Source organism: Macaca nemestrina, chromosome 6 (assembly GCF_043159975.1).
Source record: "Macaca nemestrina isolate mMacNem1 chromosome 6, mMacNem.hap1, whole genome shotgun sequence".
Lineage (NCBI taxonomy): Eukaryota > Metazoa > Chordata > Mammalia > Primates > Cercopithecidae > Macaca > Macaca nemestrina.
The window spans coordinates 60,913,757-60,939,143 of record NC_092130.1 but is presented as its reverse complement, the minus strand read 5'-3'; the positions used below and the strand labels follow the sequence as shown (position 1 = coordinate 60,939,143).

Genomic DNA, 25,387 nt, shown 5'->3' with positions numbered 1-25,387 from the left:
TGCTATTGTAACTTGGCAATTTACTTAACTACTTTCTTATGTAAAATGGAACTCATCAGAGCACTGACCTCATGAGGATGAAAATAAGATTTAAAAAATACTTAGTTCAATGCCTGGCACATAGTAAGTGGTAAGTGCTCACCATATTTTAATTTTCACATAGAACATGTCTTACTTTTTCATTAGAAAAAAAGAAAATAGAGTTATTTCAGTGGGAAGTAGTGGTTGAGGTTAAGAAGCTTAATGACATACAGTGGGACTCAAATGACACGCCAAAGGGGGCAGATTTGTTTAAAGTGAAGAGTGTGAACTTGTAAAGTTTATGAAATAAGAATGTGGCTGGTTGCAGTGGTTCACGCCTGAAATCCCAGCACATTGGGAGGCCAAGGCAGGGTGGATCCCTTGAGCTCAGGAGTTTGAAACCCCATCTCTGCAAAAAATGCAAAAAAAGAAAAAAGAATATGAAGATCTACATTCAGAAGGAAAATGTTGGGTAATTATAGTGAAAGAATACCAAAGGGCAGAGAGGTTAGCTGTCAGATTATGCAGAGTAGGCAAATGTGGTAATTAAAAGTTCTGTAGATTCTGAATAGAATGTACATTTTTAAAAGAGAAAATGAAGTTCACTAGGACAATCTGTACTTGGGAAAATAGGCTATCTAATAAAAACCAGGACAAATACTTGTTTTGATTGTTTATTATAATCTTCACTTTGGCTTAATATTAAGAAGGTTTAAATTATATTAAAAGAACCTCAATGAAGATGGGGAAAAATTACATTGAGAAGATATTATGTACAGTGAAAATGATTGACAATGCTTCAAAAATTTCCAGAACAATTGGATAAAAGTGGTCAGCTTCATATTTGTCATTTTTGTTACAGATAATTAGTTCAAAGCCAATAATTTATATGTGAGTTCAAGACTACTTAACAGCTCCAAAGAAAATTCTTCTGCTGCTTAGTATTTTAAAAGCCCACTCTTTAAAATCTGCCACAAACTCAAAGGAGTTTTACAGAAACCTTAAAGGCAATTGGAAGTCTGAGGGCACTCAGCTTGTAATGAAACATGAGGCTTTGGGGGCCAGGGTGGAGGGAGAGAAGGAAGGGGGGTAGGTTTTGCTTTCACTATCTTGAGACCACCATTGCCAGAGCTACCAAACCCCCAAATCCAGAGATGTGATACTGTTCCTAAGGGTCTCATAATAGGCACAGGCTTTGACATTTCATTTTATTTTAATGATGCCCTACAACAGGGAAGATATACATTTGCTAAAGTTTAGTACTCTCCAGAATGTGCTAGCCTCCTTTTTAACAAATGATGTTTATTATTAGAATTATCAGTACCTTTAATAATTTCATGGAAGTACAAATTATGTGTGCTTATTTTAAATTCTGGGACTGGTATATTGTGAAGCAGCCTTAAGATGGAATGCTTTTATTTGGTACCCATAGACATACTGTGATCCTTGTGCTTACAAAGTTTATACACTAGCTGGAGCAGCAAGACTCAGCATATGAAACATTTTGCATCTAGCTTAGTTTTTGAATTAAGTGCTAAAGTGTATGCTGCTGACCAATTCATTTATTCAGCAAATATTGAAGTGCTTATTATTCACTAGGCATTCATGTGTTAGGTTTTGAGGTTAAAGGGACAAACAAAATTAAGTTAGTTTTCCATGCTGTAGACAGAGTAAATGCATCTAGCATAAAAGCTAGTAGAGGCAGCATAATGTGGTCGTTAAGAATGGCCTGTGTTATGACACATGCCTGGGATCACAATCCCAGCTACTCAGGAGGCTGAGGCAGGAGGATTACTTGAGCCCAGGAATTCTCATCTAGCCTAGGCAACATAACGACACACTGTCTCTTTAAAAAAAAAAAAAAAAAAAAAAAAAAGGCCCTTGTCTGTCGTCTGTTTCGTTCATTTGTGAATCTCCAGCACATGGGACAGGGTCTAACCAGTGGTAACCATCCAGTATTAGTTGCTGACTGAATAAATGTTGATAGAAATAGTTCAGGTCCTCTTGGAACTTACAAACTAGTGGTAAGACCAGGTTTTCCCAATATGTTCATATGTTCTGTGAGATGTTTCCTCTCTCTGTCATATACAGATGCACACAAAAAACAGACAGATTCAAAGACATACACAGTGTCCTGTGGTCTTGTTGATGGAGTCTGGAAGAAAATTTGTGTATCATGCATCCTGTCCATATCCACTAACTTTTCTTCTAATCTAGTCCAACCCAAATCAATGAAAACTTGAAACACTCACAGGTGGTAGAGTTCAGTTCATATCACTGATTGGGTTTGTTTTTTTGTTTTTGAGAACCAGAGACGGTATTGCATGGCGGTTAAAAGCATCAGCTTTGGGGCCAGAGAGAAATAGGTGCAGGTCCTGGCTTTGCCTTGGATAAGTTTCTTAAGACTGTGTAAGCCTTAATTACTTTGTCTATAAAATGAGGACATTAATAGCACCTGCTTTTCAGTGCTGTCAGGAGTTAGTGAGATTAAAGCATGTATGGCGCATAGTAAAGTACTGTACTCATCCTAAGCACTTCATACAAGTTACCGATTATTTATTTATTTTTTATTTTTTTCTGTTGCCTAGGCTGGAGTGCAGTGGCATGATTTCGGCTTACTGCAGCCTCCACCTCCCAGGTTCAAGCAGTTCTGCTGCTTCAGCCTCCCCAGTAGCTGGGATCACAGAGACCCACCACTACGCCCAGCTAATTTATATATATATATTTTTTTTTTTTTTTAAATTTTTTTTTTTTGAGATGGAGTCTCTGTTTGTTGCCCAGGCTGGAGGCCGGAGTGCAGTGGTGTGATCTCGGCTGACTACAAGCTCCGCCTTCTGCATTCTCACCATTCTCCTGCCTCAGCCTCCCGAGTAGCTGGGACTACAGGCGCCCGCCACCCCGCCCAGCTAATTTTTTGTATTTTTAGTAGAGATGGGGTCTCACCATGTTGGCCAGGCTGGTCTTGAACTCCTGACCTCAAGTGATCTGCCCACTTTGGCCTCCCAAAGTGCTGGGATTACAGGCATTAGCCATCTTGCCTGGCCATAAGTTACTGATAATTCTTGTTCCTGAAACGGGAGAAGAATCCTTATCACGTGTGTATGCATGTGTGTGTCTCCTTACTTTTTTCTTACTCAAAAAAACGACAGTGTGTGTTGGCATAACCAGTAGGCTGGCACACAGTTGATGAGAATACTATAGCCACAGACGAGCTCTTAGGGGAACAGTGCCTTCAGGGGCAGTGCCGTGCCACTGTCTGCAAAAACTGGAATCAGGCCTTGTGTTGTTGAACACACTGAGGAAGCTGGCAGAAGACACCAAGGTGTAATGGGCAGGAGGGAAGCATGTGGGCTGTTCATGACCATGGAGCTTTTTTAGAGGAATCAAGCTTTTCTGTCAGCTCCTGGCAGGTTCCTGGTAGTGTCATCTATCTGAAGATAAACCCCACCTCCACCACCCACACACAGAGAAGTCTGGATTGCAGTTCCCGTGTGGGTCCTCTGGGTGTCTTCACACTCACAGATTTGTTTATTATTTTTAATGAACTTGGCATTTCTCTGAGGCTGATTTAATGGTGCCCATTAAAGAGATGGCAGCTCCAGAGTTTCTTCATTGTAGAGCTGGCATTTCACCACGTGAGGAGGTAATTCTGTCTTCCTACCTGTGAGGCTTATTTTCTAGATCTCCCAAACTGGAGTGTTTTTAGTTGCAATGTTAAAGTTGAAATAAATCTTTATGCACTAGTTTCTGTTCACCTTAAAGGGTAAAGAACTTTGCAGATTAGAGCTACAGTTGACCTTTTCCTAGTTCTTCCACTTTTTTTTTTTTTTTTTTTTTTTTTTTTTTTTTTTTTTTTAAAGGCAGGATCTTCCTGTGTCACCCAGGCTGAAGTGCAGTGGTGAGATCATAGTTCACTGCAGCCTTTAAGTCCTGGGCTTAAGCGATCCTCCCACCTCAGTCTCCCGAGTAGCTGGAACCACAGGTTTGTGTCACCACACCCAGCTAAGTTTTGTATTTTTCGTAAGAAATGGTTTTGCCATGTTGCCTAGGCTCTTTTCCGAACCCCTGGGTTCAAGTGATCCTTGCCTCCCGACCTCCCAAAGTGCTGGGATTACAGGCGTGAGCCACCACCCCTGGCCTTTTCCACTTCTTTCTGTGTCCTCTAATCATGTTGATTCTGGTACCAAGATAAAGAAGACCCTAGTTGAGAGAGATACAATGCATTTTTGAGTTGGGTTAAATTGATTAAATGACTTACTTGATGTCATTGATAAACTCTAGGGCAGAGATTCTTACACTTGGCTGCACATGAGAATCTCTTTCAAAAACCCAGGTGCCTCAGGTGCCCCAGGCCTACTCCAGACTAATTAAGTCAAAATCTCTGAGGGTGAGACTCAGGTATAAGTATTTTTAAAACCTCCTCAGATGCTTCCAACATATAGCCAGTTTAAGAACCTGTACTCGAGAACATGGCTCTCAGCTGGGGGCAGTTTTGCCCTGCCCGCAGGAGACATTTGGCAATATCCAAAGACAATTTTAGCAAACCGGGAGGGGTTTTATTAATTTAAATTTAGTGGGAGGGGTTATTCAGTGGGTAGAAGACAGAGATGCTTCAAAGCATCCTACAATGCACCCAGCAGCTCCCCATAACAATTATGTGGGCCAAAATATCAGTAGAACCAAGGCTAAGAAACAATGCTCTAGAAAAATCAGGCTAAAGAAATGCCAGAGCAATGTATATGCCTCCTGTAAGGAAATAATAGCATGTAGAAGTTTACATTTTTAGCCACCTGGCAAGATAATAAAAAGGAAGTGGTTTCGTCTCTGCCCTTTGAGTCTCTTCTGCGTCTGCCATCACGGAGGCCTTTCTTTGTGGCCAGTGCACCTCCTGGTTCCGATTTCTTGGGTAGGACTTCTTCCTGCAGTTCCATAAGTTTATTGTACTTGAATGGCTTGGAAGAAGACCAAAGTTAAGATTGTTAACTTTGTATGTAACCCATAGAAATTAGCCAAGATAAATAATTTTTAAATAAGCTTTTAAATTGTTTGGGCCTGATATAAAGTTTTCTAAAATTACAGAATTAACCATTTGAAAGGGATTACATAAGAACTTATATAAGAAATCTGATTTTGTGTGCTGTAGAGACTTCTTTTTCTTCTTTCTTCCTTTTGATTAGATAAGAGGAGGCTAAGAAAGGCATTTTTTAATTGTATCAAAATCAGTTTTGTTTAATTTTGAGATATTCAGGAATGCTTTCATAGCTGGTTATATTGACCTATATCATCAAATATTTACCTTATATAATAATAATAATTATTATTATTAATATCATCATTTGAGATAGAGTCTTGCTCTGTCACCCAGGCTGGAGTGCAGTGACGTGATTTTGGCTCACTGCAACCTCCGCCTCCCAAGTTCAAATGATTCTCCTGCCTCAGCCTCCCAAGTAGCTGGGATTACAGGCACAGGCCACCATGCTGGCTAATTTTTGTATTTTTGTAGAGACGGGGGTTTCGCCATGTTGGCTGGGCTGGTCTTGAACTCCTGACCTCAAGTAATCTGCCTGCCTTGGCCTCCCAAAGTGCTGGGATTACAGCCCTAGTTCTAGAACAAAAAGCTGATATAGGGCATTAAAGGTACCCAGCCTGCCTTATATAATTAATATCATGATCTTTATGTCCTCTGGACACATCCACTTTTCCAGAGTGTGGGACACATAAAAGATCTTTGTCATAAATAAGTTGTGTTTTTTTCTTGTATGCAGTTGTCAAATTTAGTGTTTAATCAAGGTGGTGAATTTAATTGATTTATCACCTTGATTAATTATATAAATTATAGTCAAACATTAATTATAATCAAACCGTTTTCTTCCCAAAATCTGATGAAAATAGATGGTCACAGCTCTTGAAATACTCTGAATTCATTGATCTTTTGCAGATGATTGATTGACACTTCCTTTTTTTTTCAGTTTATCCCTTTAAATGGGGATTTCAGGTGATACCTTTAATGCTCTGTATCAACATTTTGTTCTAGAACTGATTTTTTTTTTTTTTTTTTTTTTTTTAAGATAGGTCTCCCTCTGTTAGCCAGGCTAGAGTCTGGAGTGCAGTGATGTGATCATAGCTCACTGTAGCCTTGACCTCCTAGGCTCCAGCAATCCTCCCACCTCAGCTTCCTGTGTAGCTGGGACTATATGCATGTGCCATCATGCTTGGCTAATTTATTTGTATTTTTATTTTTTTGTAGAGATGGGGTCCCCCTATGTTGCCCAGGCTGGTCTTGAACTCCTAGGCTCAAGTGATCCTCGTGCTTCGGCCTCCCAAAATGCCGAGATTACAGACATGAGCCACTGTGCCTGGCCTACAACTAAATTGATGTACATATGAATCTGGGGTGATACCTGTTGCAGTTTTTCAGTTTTTTTCCTCTTCCCCCCATCCTCCTGCCCCCTCCCCTCTCCTGTCCCTCTTCCTGCTCCTCCCCTTCCTCCTCACCATCTCATGAACCCTTGACTCCAGTGTAATGCAGTTTATTAATTCAGTAAACATTTCAGAACCTACCATGTGCATTTTGCATTAATTACTATACTGGTTTTAAAAATTGTTTTAGCCTATTATAGGGTTATTTGAGACTAAGCCAATACTCTTATGTGTTCAGGTCCCTTTGACTTCCAGTGGTTGGAATGTTTTAAAATAAGACTAGAAGAATAACAGCTCATATAATATTTGGCTTGAATATTCCTTCAGTTTTGGAACAACATACCTGTTTCTTCATTGAATGTTAGCAGTGACTACATAATTCAAGGGATACTTTAATTATAGTCTAATCCTGGCTTTTGTAGCTGTGCTTTTAACTTAATTTATAATTGCATTAAAAGTATTCCTGGCCAGGTGTGGTGGCTGACACCTATAATCCCAGCACCTTGGGAGGTGAAGGTGGGAGAGTCACTTGAGCCCAAGAGTTCAAGGCTGCAGTGAGCTGTGATGGCACTACTACACTTCAGCCTGGGCAATGAAGTTAGATCCTGTCTCTGAAATAAGATAAGATGAAATAAAATAATACTTTTGGATGTGTAAACATTTGGGTTTTTCTTCTGGCTTTGGAGTTTATAGTCCAACATGAGGTTTTGAGAAAATAATCAGTTAATGCTGTAGAGACCCTTTCCTAAAAACTTGATTTAATGAGAACCATTACAAGGTGTGCTTAATAACAAGGCAGCTGTTGATGGTCAAATTTTCTCCTATCTGAGAGTCTGAGTGAGTGTGCATATGTTGAGTGTGTGGTGTGTGTGTGTATGTACATACATGTTGTGGGAGAGTTCTCTGCTAGAATTGGGGAACAAGATGGAGAGAAACATAATTAAATGAGTGCTTAAGGATTGAGTGGATTAAGCCCAACTATCCTGGAACTTCTCTGGTTTCTTGGTAACCAGGCTTAGTATGGGTTATTTCTATGTATATTGGTGTACCTTTTATTCTATTGTGCTTGACAGTACGTTCTTTATGTTAAAGCATGCCGAGGTGGATTTGTAGCCCCTGTCTAGATATTTTCTAGAATAGGATCTATTTGTCTATGCATGTGGAAAGAACTGGTTTGGTTTAGGGAGTACATAATTAACAAGGTGGGACAGGAGTTACTAGTTTTCAATTGTTTGAAAGATGTGAAAGAGGAATTAGACATATTCTGTGTATCCCGAAGGCACAGCACCAGAACCAGTGGATTGAAGTATGGGAAAACAGATTTCTGTTCAGTTCAAGGAGTGTGCGAAGAGATCACGAACCATGGGTTTGTGGTGGGGTGGATGGAGTACAGAAATTGCCTTTCAGTGGAGGTTGTCATGATGACTACTGGGAGGGGACACAGGGCATTCAAGTAGTAGACTGGGAATACACGTTGGACTAGATGATTTTTAAGGTTGATTTCAATCTAGCCACTCTGTGATTTTTAGGACACATTATATCCGCTGGAAAATGAAAAGTGAAGATAAATCTGGCATTTGAAGGGGAATTTCAGATTCATTGGCTCAGGGTCCCTAATGGCTTTTTCTCTCCAACTTCTTCAAGTCCTCCTGCAATTATACTCTTTCTCTTGTACATCAGTTTCTTTCCATGTATGGAAACATCCCTATCACCATCAGAACATGCCTTTTTATCACCCTTCTTAAAAACCAAGTGAAAGAAATTTCTATATTCGATGTAGCCTTCCAGCGCTATGGCACTTCTCTCCTGCCCATTCTGGCAGAACTTCTTGAAGACTTGTCTCCTGGAGTGTGTGCAATCTCCCCTTCCTGCCACCCCTCCCCACTGCACCACGCCTCAAAAACCCTTTCTATTAAGGTCACCAAAGGCCTCCATTGTAAGAAATTCCGTGGCCTATTGTAGTCCTTGTCTTTTTCAGCCTCTCAGTAGTAGTTGGCATCATCCACCCTGGCCCCCTTCTTTTTCTTTTTGCAGTATGCCCTTGTAACCATCCCGCCCCCTCACTGCCCCTTGAAGCACTGTCCTGACTTGACTTCCAGGGCATCACATCCCCTTTTTTTCTCCTACCTCAGTAACTGTTCTCTCCAAGGGCCTCTGCAGATGGAATTACCCCAGGGCTCAGTCATTGACTTTCTTCTCCATACTACACTGTTTCTAGGGTTCTTAACCTGCTAAAAACAAACAAACAAAACAAAACAAAACAAAACTAAACTAAAAAAGACTAGACTTTATCCAAGTCTAGTTAATTCAGAACCTTTGGGGAAGACTTGTGAGCATCAGTTTTTGTTTTGGTTTGGTTTGAATTGGTTTTTTTGTTCATTTTTTTGTTACTGGGCATACCAGCGTACAGCCAAGATTGAGAATATCAGTGATTTCTAGTCCTGGGGGATAAATACCAAATACTAATAACTTCCAAATTAATGTATTTAACACATTTTTCCCAGACTCCAGACGTGATAATTCTGTTGTCTGTTTTACATTTCCACTAGAAATAAGCATCTTAATTGCGTGCCCCTTCCCCCACACTGGCTCCTTCTTGGGTTTGCCCTTCATGCACACAGCTCTCAGGCCACAAGCCCAGGAGACATCCTGATTCCTCTGTTACCTCATTACACAGCTCACCAGGCAGCAAGCTCTTTCCACTTGCCCTAGCAAATATGCACATCCTAAATCTCACTGCTTCTCCCACCACCACTTCTCTTCTGGGTATACTCAGGAGCCTCCTAACTCCCGCATGCTCTTGCACTGTCACTCTCAGACAGTCCGTATGCAGTCAGAATGGTCTTATCACTGATGACAGTCATTCCCTTGCCCTGCCATGGCTCTCCATTCCAATGGACAAACTCCCCACTCCTTACCAGGAACTACAGGCTCCCCTTCATGTGGCCTCTGTCCAATTCTGCGAACTTGTTTCCTCCCACTCCCTCCTTCCCTGCCCGTCAGGCCACACTGACCACCATGCTGTTCCTCAAACTTCCCAAGCTCGTTCCTCCTACTTCAGAGCCTTTGCACACACCCCTCCCTCTGCCTGGAAGCCCCTTCCCCATAGGTTGTTCCTTGGCTCTCACCCTAATTTTTCTCCAGTTTCTGCTCAGATATTACCCCAGGAGAAAGCCCATCCAAAATGCTCCTCTCTCCCACCCACTCTGTAGCCCCTGCCTCTGGTTTATTTTTTCCCTCCACAGCATTTATCTCACTCAAAAATCCTGTTTTTCTGGCTATTTTGTTAGAACTTTTGTCACTGCTCTATCCCCAGGACCATCAGCAGTGCTCACACGCAGTAGATGACGTATACATACTTGTGGCTGAATGATGAAGTACTACTCCTTAAGCAGTAGTCCCAGGACCTAGGCGTTTCATCACTTCTCTGGCCCTTGACCCCTTTTCCAGCCTCTGAGCAGACCATGCTGGCTATGGCCAGGATCTCCTGCTAAGTTTATCTCAGAACCTACCCTCTTCTTGCTGCCTCCCATTTGGCCCCGTGCTGTTTACCAGAAATACACAGGCATGGAGAAGTTGAGCAACCTCTGGCATTTTAGTGCTAGGTGGGGACCTTTCTCTTCTCTTCCTGACCATTCCAAACGAGTCCACGCTGCTCCCGTTTTCTGTAGACAGACTGGTCCTCGATAATCCACTTTCCTGATTTTCCTCCCCCTTTTCTCTTTGCCCCTCATTGATCTTCTTTGCAGGCTCCTTCCCCTTTGTCCAATATCAAAATGTTGATATTTCTTGGTCTCTACCTGGATTCTCTGCCCTTCTTATTCCAGTCTCTCCCTGGTGACCCTGCCCATTCCTAGGGTTTCAGATTCTCTACATGCCGGTGACTCCCAAACTTATATTCCAGGCCCAAGCTCTTGTCTAAGTTCTAGACCTGGGTGTCTAGCTAGAAAATGTTCTTTGGTATCTCGCAGGCAACTCAAATTTGATGTGAAGAAAGCTGAACTTGCCTTCTCTTTCACTTTTCCCCTTAGTCAATGACCCAGGTAACTATCTCGAAACCTGGAAGGCTTATTCTTCTGGCCTTACCCCTATGCCCAATCAATTGCCAGTATTGTCAGTTCTCCCGGTGAATAGCTGTACACTCCATATACCGCCAGTCACTGTGCACTGCCACTAACTAAGACCAAGCCACTGCCGCCATCTCTTTCCTAGGTTACTTTAAGGGCAGTTGCACCTAGTCTAACGTCCTGTGCTGCTATTGGCTTTCATAAAATGTCCATCTCATTGCATCATCCTTTGCTTAAGATGCCTCATTAGGCCAGGTGCGGTGGCTCATGCCTGTAATCCCAGCACTTTGGAAGGCTGAGGTGGGCAGATCACGAGGTCAGGAGATTGAGACCATCTTGGCTAACACGGTGAAACCCCGTCTCTACTAAAAAATACAAAAAATTAGCCAGGTGCGGTGTTGGGTGCCTGTAGTCCTAGCTACTCGGGAGGTTGAGGCAGGAGAATGGCGTGAACCTGGGAGGCAGAGCTTGAGGTGAGCCGAGATCGTGCCACTGTACTCCATCCTGGGCAACAGTGTGAGACTCTGTCTCAAAAAAAACAAACAAAAACAAACAAAAAAGATGCCTCATTAGAGTTTCGATAAAATCTAAACTTTTTAACAGGGCTTATAAGATCCTGAATAACGTGTTCCCAAACTGACTGCTTTTCTTGGAGTTTATCGGAAATATCTGCCTCCCTCAACCACACCCCCACCCCACCCTGCATACATACACATCACTCTTCTGGCCACTTGTCAGTCGTTTACCCTAGAGTCTAACATAGGGCACAGTAAGGCCTCAATAAATATTTGTTGCATAAATGTAGGAAGGCAGTGGTCCTGGATTGTAATTGTGTGTCCTCAAATTTTAATTTAATTTACCTTAAAAATGTAAAGGCTTCCAGAGTCAAAAGTTGCTGTTTTGTTTTATAGTGCTGTGTATGTTTCCTTCCACTCTGTAGTTTCCAGAGGGTTATTAAAAATGGAACTAAAAGAAGTATGTGGGCTTCTGTTAGCAAATCAGTTTTAATCTGTACTCTTTGGCCGTTGAGTGCTGAGCTTAGGAGGCTACCAGATGGAGACACAGGAACCAAATCACCTTTGCTTCCCGGTGAGGAACGGGGGCGTAAATTGGCTGAATGGACTTCTGCAGTAAAACTCCTTCAACTTGAGCTTGTGTAAGCCAGGATCAAAATACCTCAGACTTGTTGAGACTTGTCTAGACTGTTTATTAAACTTTCAAACCTGTTTGGGAAGAAGGCTTGGAACAACAGTAGGTTTGGGCTTGTGAAGTAAATCTTATTTAAAGGAAATAAACAAAAGCTTAATCATGTTTACTTTGTAACAATATAGGTAAAACTGTTGGTTGCTGTTGTAATGAATCTAAAAAAGAATAGAGAATGTTTTTTTTCCTTAGAAGTTCCAGGTTCAACGACGAAACCCCAAAAATACAAAAATTAGCCAGGTGTGTTGGCTGGCATCTGTAATCCCAGCTACTCGAGAGGTTGAGGCAGGAGAATCACTTGAACCTGGGAGGTGGAGGCTGCAGAGAGCCAAGATCGTGCCACTGCACTCCAGTCTGAGCCATAGAGCAAGACGCCATCTCAAAAAAAAAAAAAAAAGTTCCAAGTTCAATATTCCCAACTTCCCCCTCGGGGCTGGGAGCTCCTGGGTGAGGTTTCTAAGTCTCCATCCTCTCAGAACTCCTATCTTTAATTTCTTCTTGCATAGATCAGAGGGGCCTCCGAGTCACTGCTGAGTCACAGGGATAAGCAGAAAGGGAATGACACACTTCCTGCCCCAAGTTCTAGGGAGTTTTTATGGTTTGTTTTTCTGTTTCGCTTTGAAGATTCCCTGAAAAGACAGAAGATTGCCCCAGCTGCCTCCTGATTGGCAGCCTCTATTTATTTATATGATTTCATAGGATATCCTCTCTGCTATACCTTGTAACTCACAGGGTTTTTGAAACCTTTTCCCCTTATCACAGCAGTATTACATGTTTGTATAGTGTATTTATCAACTACAATTTGACCAATTTTTTTTTTTTTAAAAAAGAGGCACTCTTTATTGTCACTCCCATAAAAAAAAATGTATTGTGAATATCGTTATTCCTGTCTCTTTTCTGTGTGCTTATAGTTTTCTCTTTAAAAATTGCATATGGCTGGCTGGGTGCGGTGGCTTACGCCTGTAATCCCAGCACTTTGGGAGGCCGAGGCAGGCAGATCACAAGGTCAGGAGTTCGAGACCAGTCTGGCCAACATAGTGAAACCCTGTCTCTACTAAAAATACACAAAAACTTAGCTGGGTGTGGTGGCGGGTGCCTGTAATCCCAGCTACTCAGGAGGCTGAGGCAGGAGAATCTCGTGAATCTGGGAGGCGGAGGTTGTAGTGAGCCAAGATCGTGCCACTGCACTCCAGCCTGGGCAACAGAATGAGACTCTGTCTCAAAAAATAATAATAATAATAATAAATAAAAATAACAATTATATATGGTTTTATGGTTTAATATAATTTCTTTGCTTTTATGTATTATTTTGTAGCCTTTGTGAAGAGTTCTCATGTTATTAATACTCTGCAAGATCAGTTTTAAAGATTGCATTACTGGCCCGACACAGTGGCTCACACCTGTAGTCCTAGCCCTTTGGGGGCCTGAAGCAGGAGGATTGCCTGAGGCCAACGGTTCAAGACCAACCTGGCCAACACAGCAAGACCCTGTCTCTTAAAAAATAAAAAATAAAAAAATAAAGACTGCATTACATGCCATTATATGGATGTGCCATAATTTACTTACCCAGTCCCCATGTGGATACTTAGGCTCTAAAAGTTTTCATACAGGGTCATTGTCATAACCCCATGCAGCTTCCTTGTACTTGTCCACACTTCTGTCTCTTTCATGGGATATATTCCTGTAAGTGGTTCAAAGGGCCTGTGAAGTTTTCAGGTTTTTGACCTTTATTATCACTTTGCCTTCCAGACGTTTGTCCTGTTTTACATTCCCGCCATATAATATAAACTCCTTACCATGTCTTGTATGGTCTACATATTCTGGCCTTTGCCTAACTCTCAGCTGCTTCCCGCACCTTTCCTCCCCTTGCTTCCATCACTGTAGCCGCACCAGGCCCTATAACCTCCTTCCCCTGAAGCATGCCTGGCTTGTCCTGTCTTGGGCTGTAGCACTTGCTCTTTCTACTGCCCAGACCATTATTCCTGCTTTCAGCATATACCTCCGATGCCACTTCTGCTAGAGTGGTCTCCGTCAGAACCCCCTGTTTATTTTTGCCCTAGCACCTTTCATAATCTGTCCTTTATTTATGTATGTGCCTACTGGTCTGCTGCCACTTTTTCCCACTGAATGTCAGTTTTGTAAGACAGGCAACCCCTTATATTTCATTTCCCATGTCCCCAGCATCTAAGTCAGTGCCTGCCATTCAGTAGGTACTGGGTAAATGCAGGTGGATTCATTCATGCTGAATGAATGAAGACATCTCCCTGTCGTCTAGAAATGTGTGGTGTAATAGGGTAGGGCTGATGAGGTGTGTATAGTGATGGTTACCTCTTGGAGCCAAACATGGCTGTCTCTTGGAGCAAAATGTGGGAAATGCTGTAAGTGTTCAAATATCATGGAGATGCAGAAGTGGGAACCAGTGACTGGTTACAGTGTCACGAAAGGCTTCGTCTGAGCTGAGCCTTGGGAGACTGGCAGTGTTTTGCAGCTGGTGATGATGGAAAGAATCCAAGGGGCTGAGGAAAGCGGGTGAGCAGAGGCCCAGAGGCAAAACGGTGGGGGCAGGCCTGGGGATTGCTTTAAATCCTATGTTGACTCATGGACTTGGACCCCTGAGCAGCAGGGAAGCATTGCATGTTCCTCATCAGAGGGTGACATGGTGAGTGAGGATATGGAAGTGCTTTTTAAACTTAATTCTAGGTACACATGGCAATGTTAAGGGTGATCAGGCTGTGCTTTGGGAAGCCTGAGGACAACTAAGTAAGAGGCACAGGAAGTTCAGGCCAGAGGATGAGCCTGAAGGAGGTTGGGGTGATGGGGCTGGAGATGAGGAGAAGGCAGAGGAGTGTTTTGGAGGTGAGGAAGAGGGAGAGTGGGACCCACGATGACACTGAACCGGAGAGTTTTAGTTTGCATGACTGATGGGAAGATGAGACATGGAGCCCTAGAAGAGCTGTTTGGAAGTAAGAACACTTACAAATTTAGTTTTGACCCATCCCTTTACTGAATTAGTGAGCCTCTTCCAGATTAAACCAGCCCATGTGCCTTCCTTTGTCCTGAAGGGGCTTGGGTAACAAGAAGATAGAAAAGAGGAGACAGAAGTATATACCACAGGATGGGGGCTCGGGCTCCCATGGCCTCTTCCTCCTCTGTAAGAAGAGGACTGCATTTGTGGAAAGGGGAAATGAGGCTCCAACTCCTTTGCAGGAGATGAGATGTTGTCTCCTGGAAATGTCTGTTCCCAGGCCCCCATTGGGAATGATTTGCCGCCAGCCTTGTCGTTGAGTAAATTTGTTCATGTTGTTAGCCTGAGGCAGATGGGGGCGGATGGGTGTTTACTGTGGAGTACATGAACATGTGGGCTCAGGGTACAAATGAGAAGAGGCCCAGAACTGGGTGACACATCATATTTCCCCCACAAACATTCAAAAATGATGTGTGCTTTTCTTAGGGAAAAAAATCAAAGGGAAAGTACTCAAGACATATTATAATTCTGATTGCTGTCTAAATTGAAAAAGGTTTTTTGTTTTGTTTTTGTTTGTTTGTTTTTTGGGACAGAGTCTCGCTCTGTTGCCCAGGCTAGAGTGCAGTGGCACGATCTCTGCTCACTGCAACCTCTGCCTCCTGGGCTCAAGCGATTCTCCTGCCTTAGCCTCCCAAGTAGCTGGGACCACAGGTGCCCACTACCACAACTGGCTAATTTTTGTATTTTTAGTAGAGACGGGGTTTCACCATGCTGGCCAGGCTGGTCTCGAACTCCTTGCCTCAGGTGATCCACCCACCTCAGCCTCCCAAAGTGCTGGGATTACAGGCGTGAGCCACCGTGCCCAGCCGTGTTATCTTACTTAAGCTTTACAGCAACCCTAGGAAGGAGGTTATTATTATTCTCATTTTACAAATGAAGTGACTGAGGCCCGGAGAAATTAAGTTACTATCTCAAGGTCATACAGTAAGTGGCAGAGATTAACTTGAACTCAGATATGTCCAACTGTAAGCTGTTACATTATAATACATGAGCTTAAGAAAAGAAACTTCTTGAAAGTGTGAGAAGATATATTAATGTCTGGCTAGGTGAAGTAAGATGAAAGAAAAGAAAGGGAACAGGTCTCCCTGCAGGGAAGAAACAGACCATAAGGAAGATCAACCCAGCTGGGCTTGAAATAGCTTCCAGGGAAGAACCTGAGCAGTTTCTAAACATTTTAAAATATAATCTAAAACGACAATATACTTACATTGTTCAAAAGTCAGAATGTAAATATATAGAGTGGAAAAGCTCTTTCTCACCTTTGCCACCCACTGCAGTTCTGACCCTCGACCCTTGCCCTTGCTTCCAAGAGACAACTTGGCCTCCCAAAGTGCTGGGATTATAGGCATGAGCCACTGCGTCCAGCCTGGAAAAGTTTTTGAAACTTAGTTTTCAAAACAAAAATGTGGTTTGAAAATACCCACATGGGTAAAACTACATAATGAGAAAGCTCTCTGTCCTCTAGAGAGGGAGTGGAGAGTAGAAGTGCTTGGCTAGCATTCTCTGGAAAGTTGTCTTTTCAAGAAACCACCTTCTGCTACCTTAAAAACAAAAGGAGGTTTAACAGAATGCAAATGGGAGTGAAAATGGGAGAGGCACAGATGAGAAGCCAGCAGAACCTGGTGAGTAAGTGACCACCCAAACCAAGGGAGGAATCAGTGATGACTGAGTGACAAGGTTGTGAAGGGAGCCAGAGAGGTTAAAACAGAGAGAAAAAAATAACTGGTTGGTGATGGAGGGAGGAGGAGAAATTTAACTTGGGAAATATCATATGTTGCCTTATTAACCAGAATTTCTAGAAATTTACAGAGAAATTTACCTTACAATTGGATAGTTTTTCTTGGCAAATTGAGAGTTTAATTAGTTTAGTATTTTATTACTAGGGATCATGTTCAGTTTTACATGAGGTTTTGCGATGGAAGAATGCTATAAAATGTCAGGACTCTGTTTATATTCAGTTCAGTAGAGAATAAACCACATTCAAGTGCCAGCATGTTTATTGCAGCCAGCACTCAGTGTTTCTTTGCTTTCTAAATGCTGATTTAGTGTTTTCATTGGTGGTGCAAGTGTGAAGAGAGGCTTGAGCATGAATCATAGGAAGAGAGACGTAGATGCTCATTCTGCAGGCCTAGGACCCAGTGAGTGCCACAGCTGTGCTGCTCACGGCTAGTGGTGGGATTCTGGGCATGCCTTTCAGCCTCCTTGGATGGCCTTGTTTTCCTCACTTGTGAAATGAGGTTAGATGGTATTGGCGGTCTTACCAACACCCAAGTTATCTGATGCTAAGAGAAATTAGAGGACAATCTTCTTTTTTTGCTTCTAACAATAACATTTTTAACAATTTATACTTAAAACATAGAAACAAGTACTGCATGATAGAAAGGCCTACCTTCCCACACTTACCTTTTGTGCAGCCCATTTGGGTGGGTAACCTGAATGGCAGCTGTGATGATGACAGAACTGAGCAGTCTCTGCCCCAGTGCTGGCCCTCAGCAGCAGCTGTCCACACTGCTTAACTCATCACTCTACCTGGCCTCAGGAGGTCTTTTGCCTTTCTATTAAATAGAAACGTGTTCTTTCTGTTTTCCATACAGTTTACTTTTTGTGCTTTCTGTCTGGTGAATCATGGATGCTTTTGCGACATGATATGAAGAGAAAAAAGCCAGCAGACATAGGCTCATATCCCAGCATTCTGCTGAACAGATACGTTAACTTTATGGAGCTGGGTTTCCGCATCTGTAATCCAAGGATAATGATGCCCACCTCCCAGGGTTTTGGCGAGGACTGAGTGGACCACAGTGAGAGCACCATGCACACTGTGGACATCTCCAGGTGCTTAGCAGCAGGATTTCCCCAGCCTTGTCTAGACATGGACCATGCAAGGCCATGTCTAGACAAGGTTGGGGAAATCCTGTGCCATGCAAGGCCTCCATTATGTGAGAAGTGAGTCTGACCATCCGCTGTCTCTGTTAGAACATCTGGAAAATGCTTCTGAGCATATTGTTTATCTCAGTCACCGAGTCTCCTGGAATAATTCCTTCTCAGCCTGCCTTCCTCCCTGCTTCACCAATGACTCTTTCCTCTTTGAAGAAGAGGAGAGAGACAAAGAAGAGTAAGTTAAATAGAGGAGGGGGAAGCTCTGATTAGCACCATGGTTTAGGGAGGCCATTGAAAGAGTTAGCATGGGTGGGATTCAGCATATGGAGGAGGGTACAGAGAGGACTGATGGGAAGAGAGAAAGGTTGAACAGAAAGAAAATGAAATTAATCTTGGCAGCCATGGCATTAAGCACTCGGGATTAGGGAATGTCCTGGGAATGCCAAAGCATAAAGGCCAAGGTGTTTTGTAGACATTTCCAGTTCTGTCTGAAGCTGTAGAATTAGATAAAATAAACAAATGAAAGTGTCTTTTTTTTTTTTGCAGACACAAATGTCATCACTGTTTTGATGATTTGTTGAATGTGCTGCTGATAAGGATGTGGGTAGCTATAAAGGAAACATTTTTCTTGGGGTATGTGACAAGCAGTGGATGAAACTAGGCCAGCGAGAGCATGTGTGTCTAGAGATTGTTCTGGGAGGGTAGGGGTTAGGCCTCATGGCCTCTCCTCTCAGCCCTGCCCTATTGTGCAGGGTCCTGTTGAATATGCTGCTTAACCTCTCTGCTCTGACACTCACTTTGGAAACTGGGATTGCCACCCACTTTCGCTGGGTGTGGGGAGAGTGAAATGATGTAAGTGATAGTCTCTTGCTCTGAGATGCTGAGATAATGTGGAGCACACACACACGGAAGAGAAGGATCTGATTTTCTCATGGCCGCCATCATGTGTTTGCAGAGAGATAGAGAAGTACCAGATAAGATGGCCGCAGACTTCCCTAATGACAGCTTATTTGCTGTTATTGTGACACTCCAGAGTGCCTCCATGACTGGCAGTGCCAGTTGCACTCTCAGGGGCTGGGGGTTAGGGGTTGGGGTACAGATTACCCCTGCGCTTCTGCTGCAGAGCTGTGCTCACCAAGAAAGAGGCCAAGAGCCACCTATATTCCTGACCACAAGTTGCTTTCACAAAGCTGGGTCTGGACAGATTCTTCAGCCACTAGGCCACCAGGCAGGGCTCCTAGGGCTGGAAGTTCTGGCTCCCTGCTCTCTCCTCCTTGCTTTGAAGCATGGGTGATGCATTCACATTGGGCGACCATCACAATGTTGATCCCTGAACCTACCTAGAGTGTCTTAATTCACAAGTCCTATGGAAGCATGGAAGTGCTGTGCGCAGTCATATCTACAAAGAGATATTAGCTTTTTTTTTTTTTCTGTAAGGTTTGACTGCTTCACAAGTACTTACTTGAGAATCTCCCTGCTCTGTAGCCTATGTCTGTGACTCTTCTTTCTTCCCAAATATAGTAGGATAAGCAGGATGCTAACTGCTGGGACTGGTTTAAACAGCACACTTTGAATAGACCGGGCGACATCCTGGGCACTCTAGTCTCAAGTGAGAGAAAAGGATGTCTTAGGGAAATGCCTGTGCAGATGCTTTGCTTTTTGTTCTCCTGTTTTTTTGAGAGCTCTCTCCAAAACCAGGAGTTTCCTGCTGGGTGTAGAGGTGCCCACTGGATACATGAGGCTCCCATGTGCAGCCTCCTCTGCCCTTGCCTCGTGTTGGCACTTTGCTGGTGCCTCCCCGACTGGGCCTAGAGCATGTGCAAGGATGGCAGTTGTTTTCACGTAGGACTGCAGGATTCTTCCTCCAGCCTTCTCTTCCTGCAGCCTCACTGCACTGCCCCATCCTCCCCCAGCAGAACTGGAAAGAGTGGTTTCTGGTGACCACCTAGCCATGCGGCCACGACTGAGGTCACATTTTAGGGAAATGTGAGAGGCCTGTTCCTCTGTTTAGATGCAGTATTTCTTTGTAACTTACCCTTGGAATTGCCAGTGAGTCACAGCCTGGGAAGTCCTTGTGATTTAGAGTCCGGCACTTCCAGGAAGAGCTTTCGCTTGACATCTTCTTTGACCCTTAGTCCCCGATGAAGTTTACATGGCATGAAAGACCAGTCAGAATTTGGGGAGATAACCCAAAAGAACACAAAAATATGGTTTCTAAGGTATAAGTGTCATATCGCTCTGAGTTAGTCACATGATAATGTAAGCCAAAGACAATAAGAAATGTAGAGATATGTTTGTAAACTGATGTTGATTTGGTATCTCTTTTGGCCTCCTTCCCAAATTAGTATTGGGCATTTGATTTTAATTTTGGTCAGTAATAATGCTCATTACTGCTTGAGAACTCTATGTGCATCAGGCAATATGTTATTTGCTTCACGTGGTTCTCTTTCAATCTTAATAGCAATTCTGTGAATTTGATGATGTTATTCTCATCTTAAGAAGTGCAAAATTGATTGCTCAGGGGTGTTAAATAACTTGCACATCTACATAACCAGAAAGTGGCATAAAGAGACTGTGAACCAGGCCTTGGAGAGTTTGTCTATTTTCCACTTTTTTTGCCAGGTGCCTGGTACATTCAAGGCAGAGTGTTATTGTTACAGAGTATAAAAATAAAATCAAGAAGCTTACCATATAGAGAGAGTAAGATAGATAAACAACCAAAGATAATATAAGGACAGCTGTGATAGATACCAAAAGTGTTACCAAGAAAGGTCAACCAAGGTGCAGTAGGGGCTAAAGGAAGAGGTTGAGATCATACATACCTAATTGGGGTCACCCAGGAAAAGCCTTCTTAGAAGTGGTGCACTTGAGGTGGATCTCATAGAACTGGCAGAATCTTATTTGGGGGAGTGGATAAGGAAAGATTTGTGGGTGGCAGTGACTGCCAAATGCCCAGGTAAATAAACAGGCTCCTAAAGAAACTATTAGATTGTGTATATGCATGTATGTGTGTGTGTATGTGTATATGTATGTGTATGTGTATGTGTATGTGTATGTGTGTATTGTGTATGCCTGGATACACTCACGCTTACATTCATTATGAAAACCTTATATACTCTTCCAAAGCAAAAGACTAATGATTTCAAGTAGCAGCGTTGTCCAAACTGTGTTCTCTAGTTCTCCTGAGAACAGAAACACCTCTGAGCAATACGTATTATTAATAGATGTTCATGTTTATACAGGTAGGAATGAGGTGTTTTTTTAATTTTCTTTTTTTCAGGCATCTGCGAATGGGGCCTCTCCCTGTTTTTTTTAGTTTTTTTTTTTTTTTCTAAGTATCTGTTTCTTTTTTCTAGCATGTTGAAACGTTAGACTTCCTGTTTCTGCTTGATTTTGAATATACTCCTGTTTGCTTGTCACAGGTATTCTTGCATTTCTAGGTAGTTGTAGTTTACAGGGAGCAAGTGCAGGCAGCAACCAGTCCATCCCTGTTGTGAATGTGGAGACCTCTCTGGACTCACAATTAAAGGCTACATAGTGCATTCCACTACAAGTGACGAAACCTGGCTCCCAGAATAACAAGCAAGACAACTTTCAAAGTGACTGTTGTTGACCAGCGCCTTCTGTGCGTTTATGTAGTAAACTTATGGTACATTTTTCAAAAGGATAGTATATATTATTTTGAATTATTCTTGAGAAGGACTGAGTCTCCCCGAAGGTGATGCAGGTGCTGTAGTGTACACGTCAACAGGGTGGTTGCGTGCATTCCTCAAGTCTGTATGACTACCAAGATACTGTGAAGTTGTCCTTCTGATTGTATACGGGGAGAAAATGCTGAAACTAGGTGAGTTAAAACGGCTCTCAGAATATGTTTAGATATGATGTCTTTGTTGAAATCTGATAAAATGTTCAGATGACTAACATGGTATTGCTTTCTTCAAGGAAATAATGTTTGGTCGTGGCTTTAGAGCTACTGTGTTCAACAAATCACTGTTTTGTTTTGCTGTGGCTCTGGGTTTGAGGAACCAGTGTTAAGCTGAGGGAGGTATGAGTACTGTGGGTGGAAAAATGGCATTTGAAGTTTGCATGTAGCAGTTTCATTTGTAAAAGATAAAGGTTTGAAATGTTTCAGAGATGGGACTCTGAAAAGATTGGATGGCTTTTTCACCCAGAGTTTCTCTTTTACATTTTCCATGCATTTATTAACTGTGGGACACCTCTGGTTCCCAGTGGTCTGGCAGCAGTGGTAACACCGTGGGGCAACCCGTAAACACAAGGGTGTTTATTTCTATTATCTCATTGGATAATTGTTCGAATATTGCTGTTACCATTTTCTCCTAACAACCAAAAAAAAAAAAAAAAAAAACTTACCTTACATATAAAGCATTTTGTACTTTTAAAATAACACCCTAGGTTTGTTTTTAGCCATACTTAATGTTTCACAAGTAGACTTAATTTTATTTTTAAAGTAAATTGAAAAAGTTATCAAGGATTGGAATAGAGTGTTTTAAATAGCCCTTAAAGTTATATTGGCATATATACACTTTTGTTCAAGTTGATGTATAATATTTGCTTCGGTTTACTTAAAATTGGTCTGCTCAACAGATTTTCTGGAGCTTAAATTTAATACTAGGAAAAAACTAGAACTTGGAGGACATAGGAGGGTGTTGGTATATCTAGTCTTTTGGTCCATTATTGAACCCTTGGCAGCCAATAAATATTATTTCATAGAGTCCTGACTTCTCTTGTATGGAATGTGGTTACCTGCATATCATTTATAGTAAATGTATGTTCGTCTACTAGATGCCTAGAGCTGTGCATGTGATCCTGTCGTGTGTGTGTGTGTGTCTGTGTGTGTTTGTATGTGTATACTCGAGAGTCTGAGGCAGGAGAATTGCTTGAACCCAGGAGGCGGAGATTTCAGTGAGCCGAGAATCGTGCCACTGCACTCCAGCCTGGCGACAGAGTGAGACTCCGTCTCAAAAAAAAAAAAAAAGGTTATGTGTCTGTGACTGTATGTCATTGCATATATACAGTTGAGATCAGAGCCAGCTTTGCTTGGGAGGGTTTTGTGGAAGAAATGAGTTTTGGGTAGAGTTCCAAAGGGAGGGTAGGTAGCGTACTTTGGCAGAAAGACGTGTACATAAAACTTCCAAGGCTGCAGTGATTAAGTCATAAGCATTCAAGGGTAAGCATGAACCATTTGAGAACCAACTGTAAATTAGTGGTTGAAAATAGCCAGGCTAGAAGTGAAGGGGAGGCAAGGTTGTGCATGCCGAGCTGAGAACCGTAGTGGCAGAGTGGCGCGTAGGAGCTTGTCTATTCTGTTCCTGGTAAATTTCACTCTTGGATATCAGCACATCCTGACCATGTTGCCATCTAGTGGAACTGGCTGAATTGCCTGTGGGAGCATCACCACCTTTTTCCACTTCAGGATAAACTCTAGTGTGATATTTTGGCAATAGGGAAACTTACTTCTCTTTTACCTAGGGATTTTAAATGAAGAGTGAGAGAGAGGAGGTGGGTGTAACTATGCTCTCCCCGGATGACAGTAATTTAGATTCTGGAAATGTGGAGCTGAATGCTAATATAAGGAATTTCTCATAGACAATGTCTGAAGTCCAGGGTGTGACTGCTGAGAGTGCTGGGTGTACATGTCCATCAGCTTAAGGCATGGAGCGAGCAGGAAGCCGTGCTTGGGAGGTTCTGCAGTGGAGTGAAAGCATACCGCATCTGGCTCTGGGCCCTTTATGTTTCACCTGGGCCGGCTTGTTTTTGTCATGTGGTTACAGAGTCCATCCCAGTGGCAGAGAGAGCCCTCTGACCATAAGCACCACAGCCCACAGACCCCAGAGTGAAGACACTATAAAGGTCTGTAATCCTTCTGCCCTCCCTTCTAGCCATCCATGGACGTATCTATTCAGCAAATACTTCTTGAATTATGTCCCAGGCACCTTCCAGGTACTAAGGCAGTGAACAAAGCGGATAGAAATCCCTGCTCTTGGAGAGCTGATATACTAGGTGGGGACAATAAACATCAACAAAATAAATAAGTAAAATATATAGTAAGTGGAGAACCAAGTGCTAAGTAGAAAAAAGTATGTTCAAGCTGAAGAGGGTAATTGTGGTTGCAATTGTGAATGAATCCTCACTGAGAATGTGATTGATATTAGATTCACCTGAGAAGTGTGAGGAAGCCAGATGTGAATATCCTGGGGGAAGAACTTTCCAGACAGAGGACAAGCGACCGCAAAGGCCCTGAGGTGAGAATGGGCCTGATGTGTTCCAGAAACAGTACAGAAGCTTAAGGGAAGGAGAGAGATGAGTCAGAGAGGTGGTGAGGGGCTAGATATTGGGGCTTTGTGGACAGTTATAATGAATTTGACTTGCACTGGGCATGAGATGAGAAACCATTTGATTTAGTCCAGTCTTCTCATTTACAAATGCAACGTAGGCCAAAGAAATCAAGGCAGGTATCTGTGATCATCCAGCCTCATGGTGCGAGAGCTGGGATGAAAACCTGCCTCCTGCCTCTGGCACTCTTCCGGCCACCCTGCCTGCCCTGGGGATACATAGCCACGTACAGGTGCAGACTTCAAGTGCAGTGGTCTGAGAGGAAGAAAAGTGCTGTGGGCTCCTCCAGCAGCTGTATTTCAACATGGTTCATCTTAGTTGTTCCCCTGCTGTGTCCCTGTCTACCTATAGAGGCCTCATAGCAAACACAGAAAGGCTCAGACCTCTTATTTCAGAGGAATACTCTGCCGAATATTGCCTTCCTTTGTTTTGCTATGGAGATAAATCCTTCAGATTTTCCTAATGTCCATTAGCTGTGCAGTCTCATAAGGCCTCCCCTATTTCTTATTTGCATTCATTTTTAGGCTATTTGGATATAATAAACATAAAATAAAATTTCTACAGTCCTAAGAAGTTTGGTCACCATTCTCAGTATTACCCCCTCACCCTGAAAGTTAGTAAGACTGAATATTAAGTGGTATTTAAAATTAATTTGAAAACAGGATTAGTAGCTGAGGAGAGAATGTGAACTCGCCACCAAATACAGCTTAACCTGGACCATTTTGGCCCAATACTCATTGTCTTCTCGTTTTACTTTGAACAAGCTCAAGCCCTTTTTTCCCCTTCTATCTCCTTTAGATCTTATGACCACTGTCCTCTGGACACAGGCCAAATCCTCTAATATCACTTTATGATGAAGGTCAGACCAGTGCTAAGTATAGAAGAAAATGACTTTGTGTTGTCATGTGCATTGTCTCCTCTTGTTTAATCATCTCCTAGCCTGTATCCAGCGGACAAAGTGACATGAAATAATTTGCTTGTGGAGAGAACTCATCCTGAATTCTCTTGCCTCATTCTTACCCTTCCTCTTATAGCAGAGCTCCCAGTCTAGACTATATGAGATTTACCTTATCATCATATCTTGCACTCACATTCGTTTTTATAACACTATTTCTTTTTCCCAACCAAGGTGATTTCATGTTTATTTGTATATGTTGTCTATAAATGAGCTTGACATCCCACCAGCTTGAGCCATTAGGGTTAGCATTGATTTGCATCCTTTGGTATCATTTCTCCTTTCAGTAAAATTGCCTGTCACTAGAACCTGAGGGCATAAAAGACCACAGAGGTCTTTTGGTTTCTATTTTTAGGAGAGTGGTGCTCCTCGGGGAGCTATCTGAGCTGGATTTGATGAGAAGCTAAGAATGAGTGCTTGCTGGAGGTAATTTCGTTATCAAAACTCAGGGTCATGTGCTTGGGA

At 42.6% G+C, this 25,387-nt stretch overlaps 1 protein-coding gene across 3 annotated transcripts in view; it reads left to right on the top strand.

Moving 5' to 3' along the window:
* The window catches only part of LOC105500028 (TNF alpha induced protein 8), a 123,251-nt gene that overhangs the window by 38,302 nt on the left and 59,562 nt on the right, over positions 1-25,387 (top strand). The window contains exon 1 of one of the 3 annotated variants that reach the window (XM_011772930.3): positions 19,936-21,457. The exons of the other annotated variants lie outside the window; for them this stretch is intronic. Within the exon in view, the coding sequence (XP_011771232.1) occupies positions 21,445-21,457 (13 nt within the window). The 5' untranslated portion in view covers positions 19,936-21,444. Of the gene's footprint in view, positions 1-19,935; positions 21,458-25,387 lie in introns of those variants that run through there. 3 annotated transcript variants of the gene reach the window in all.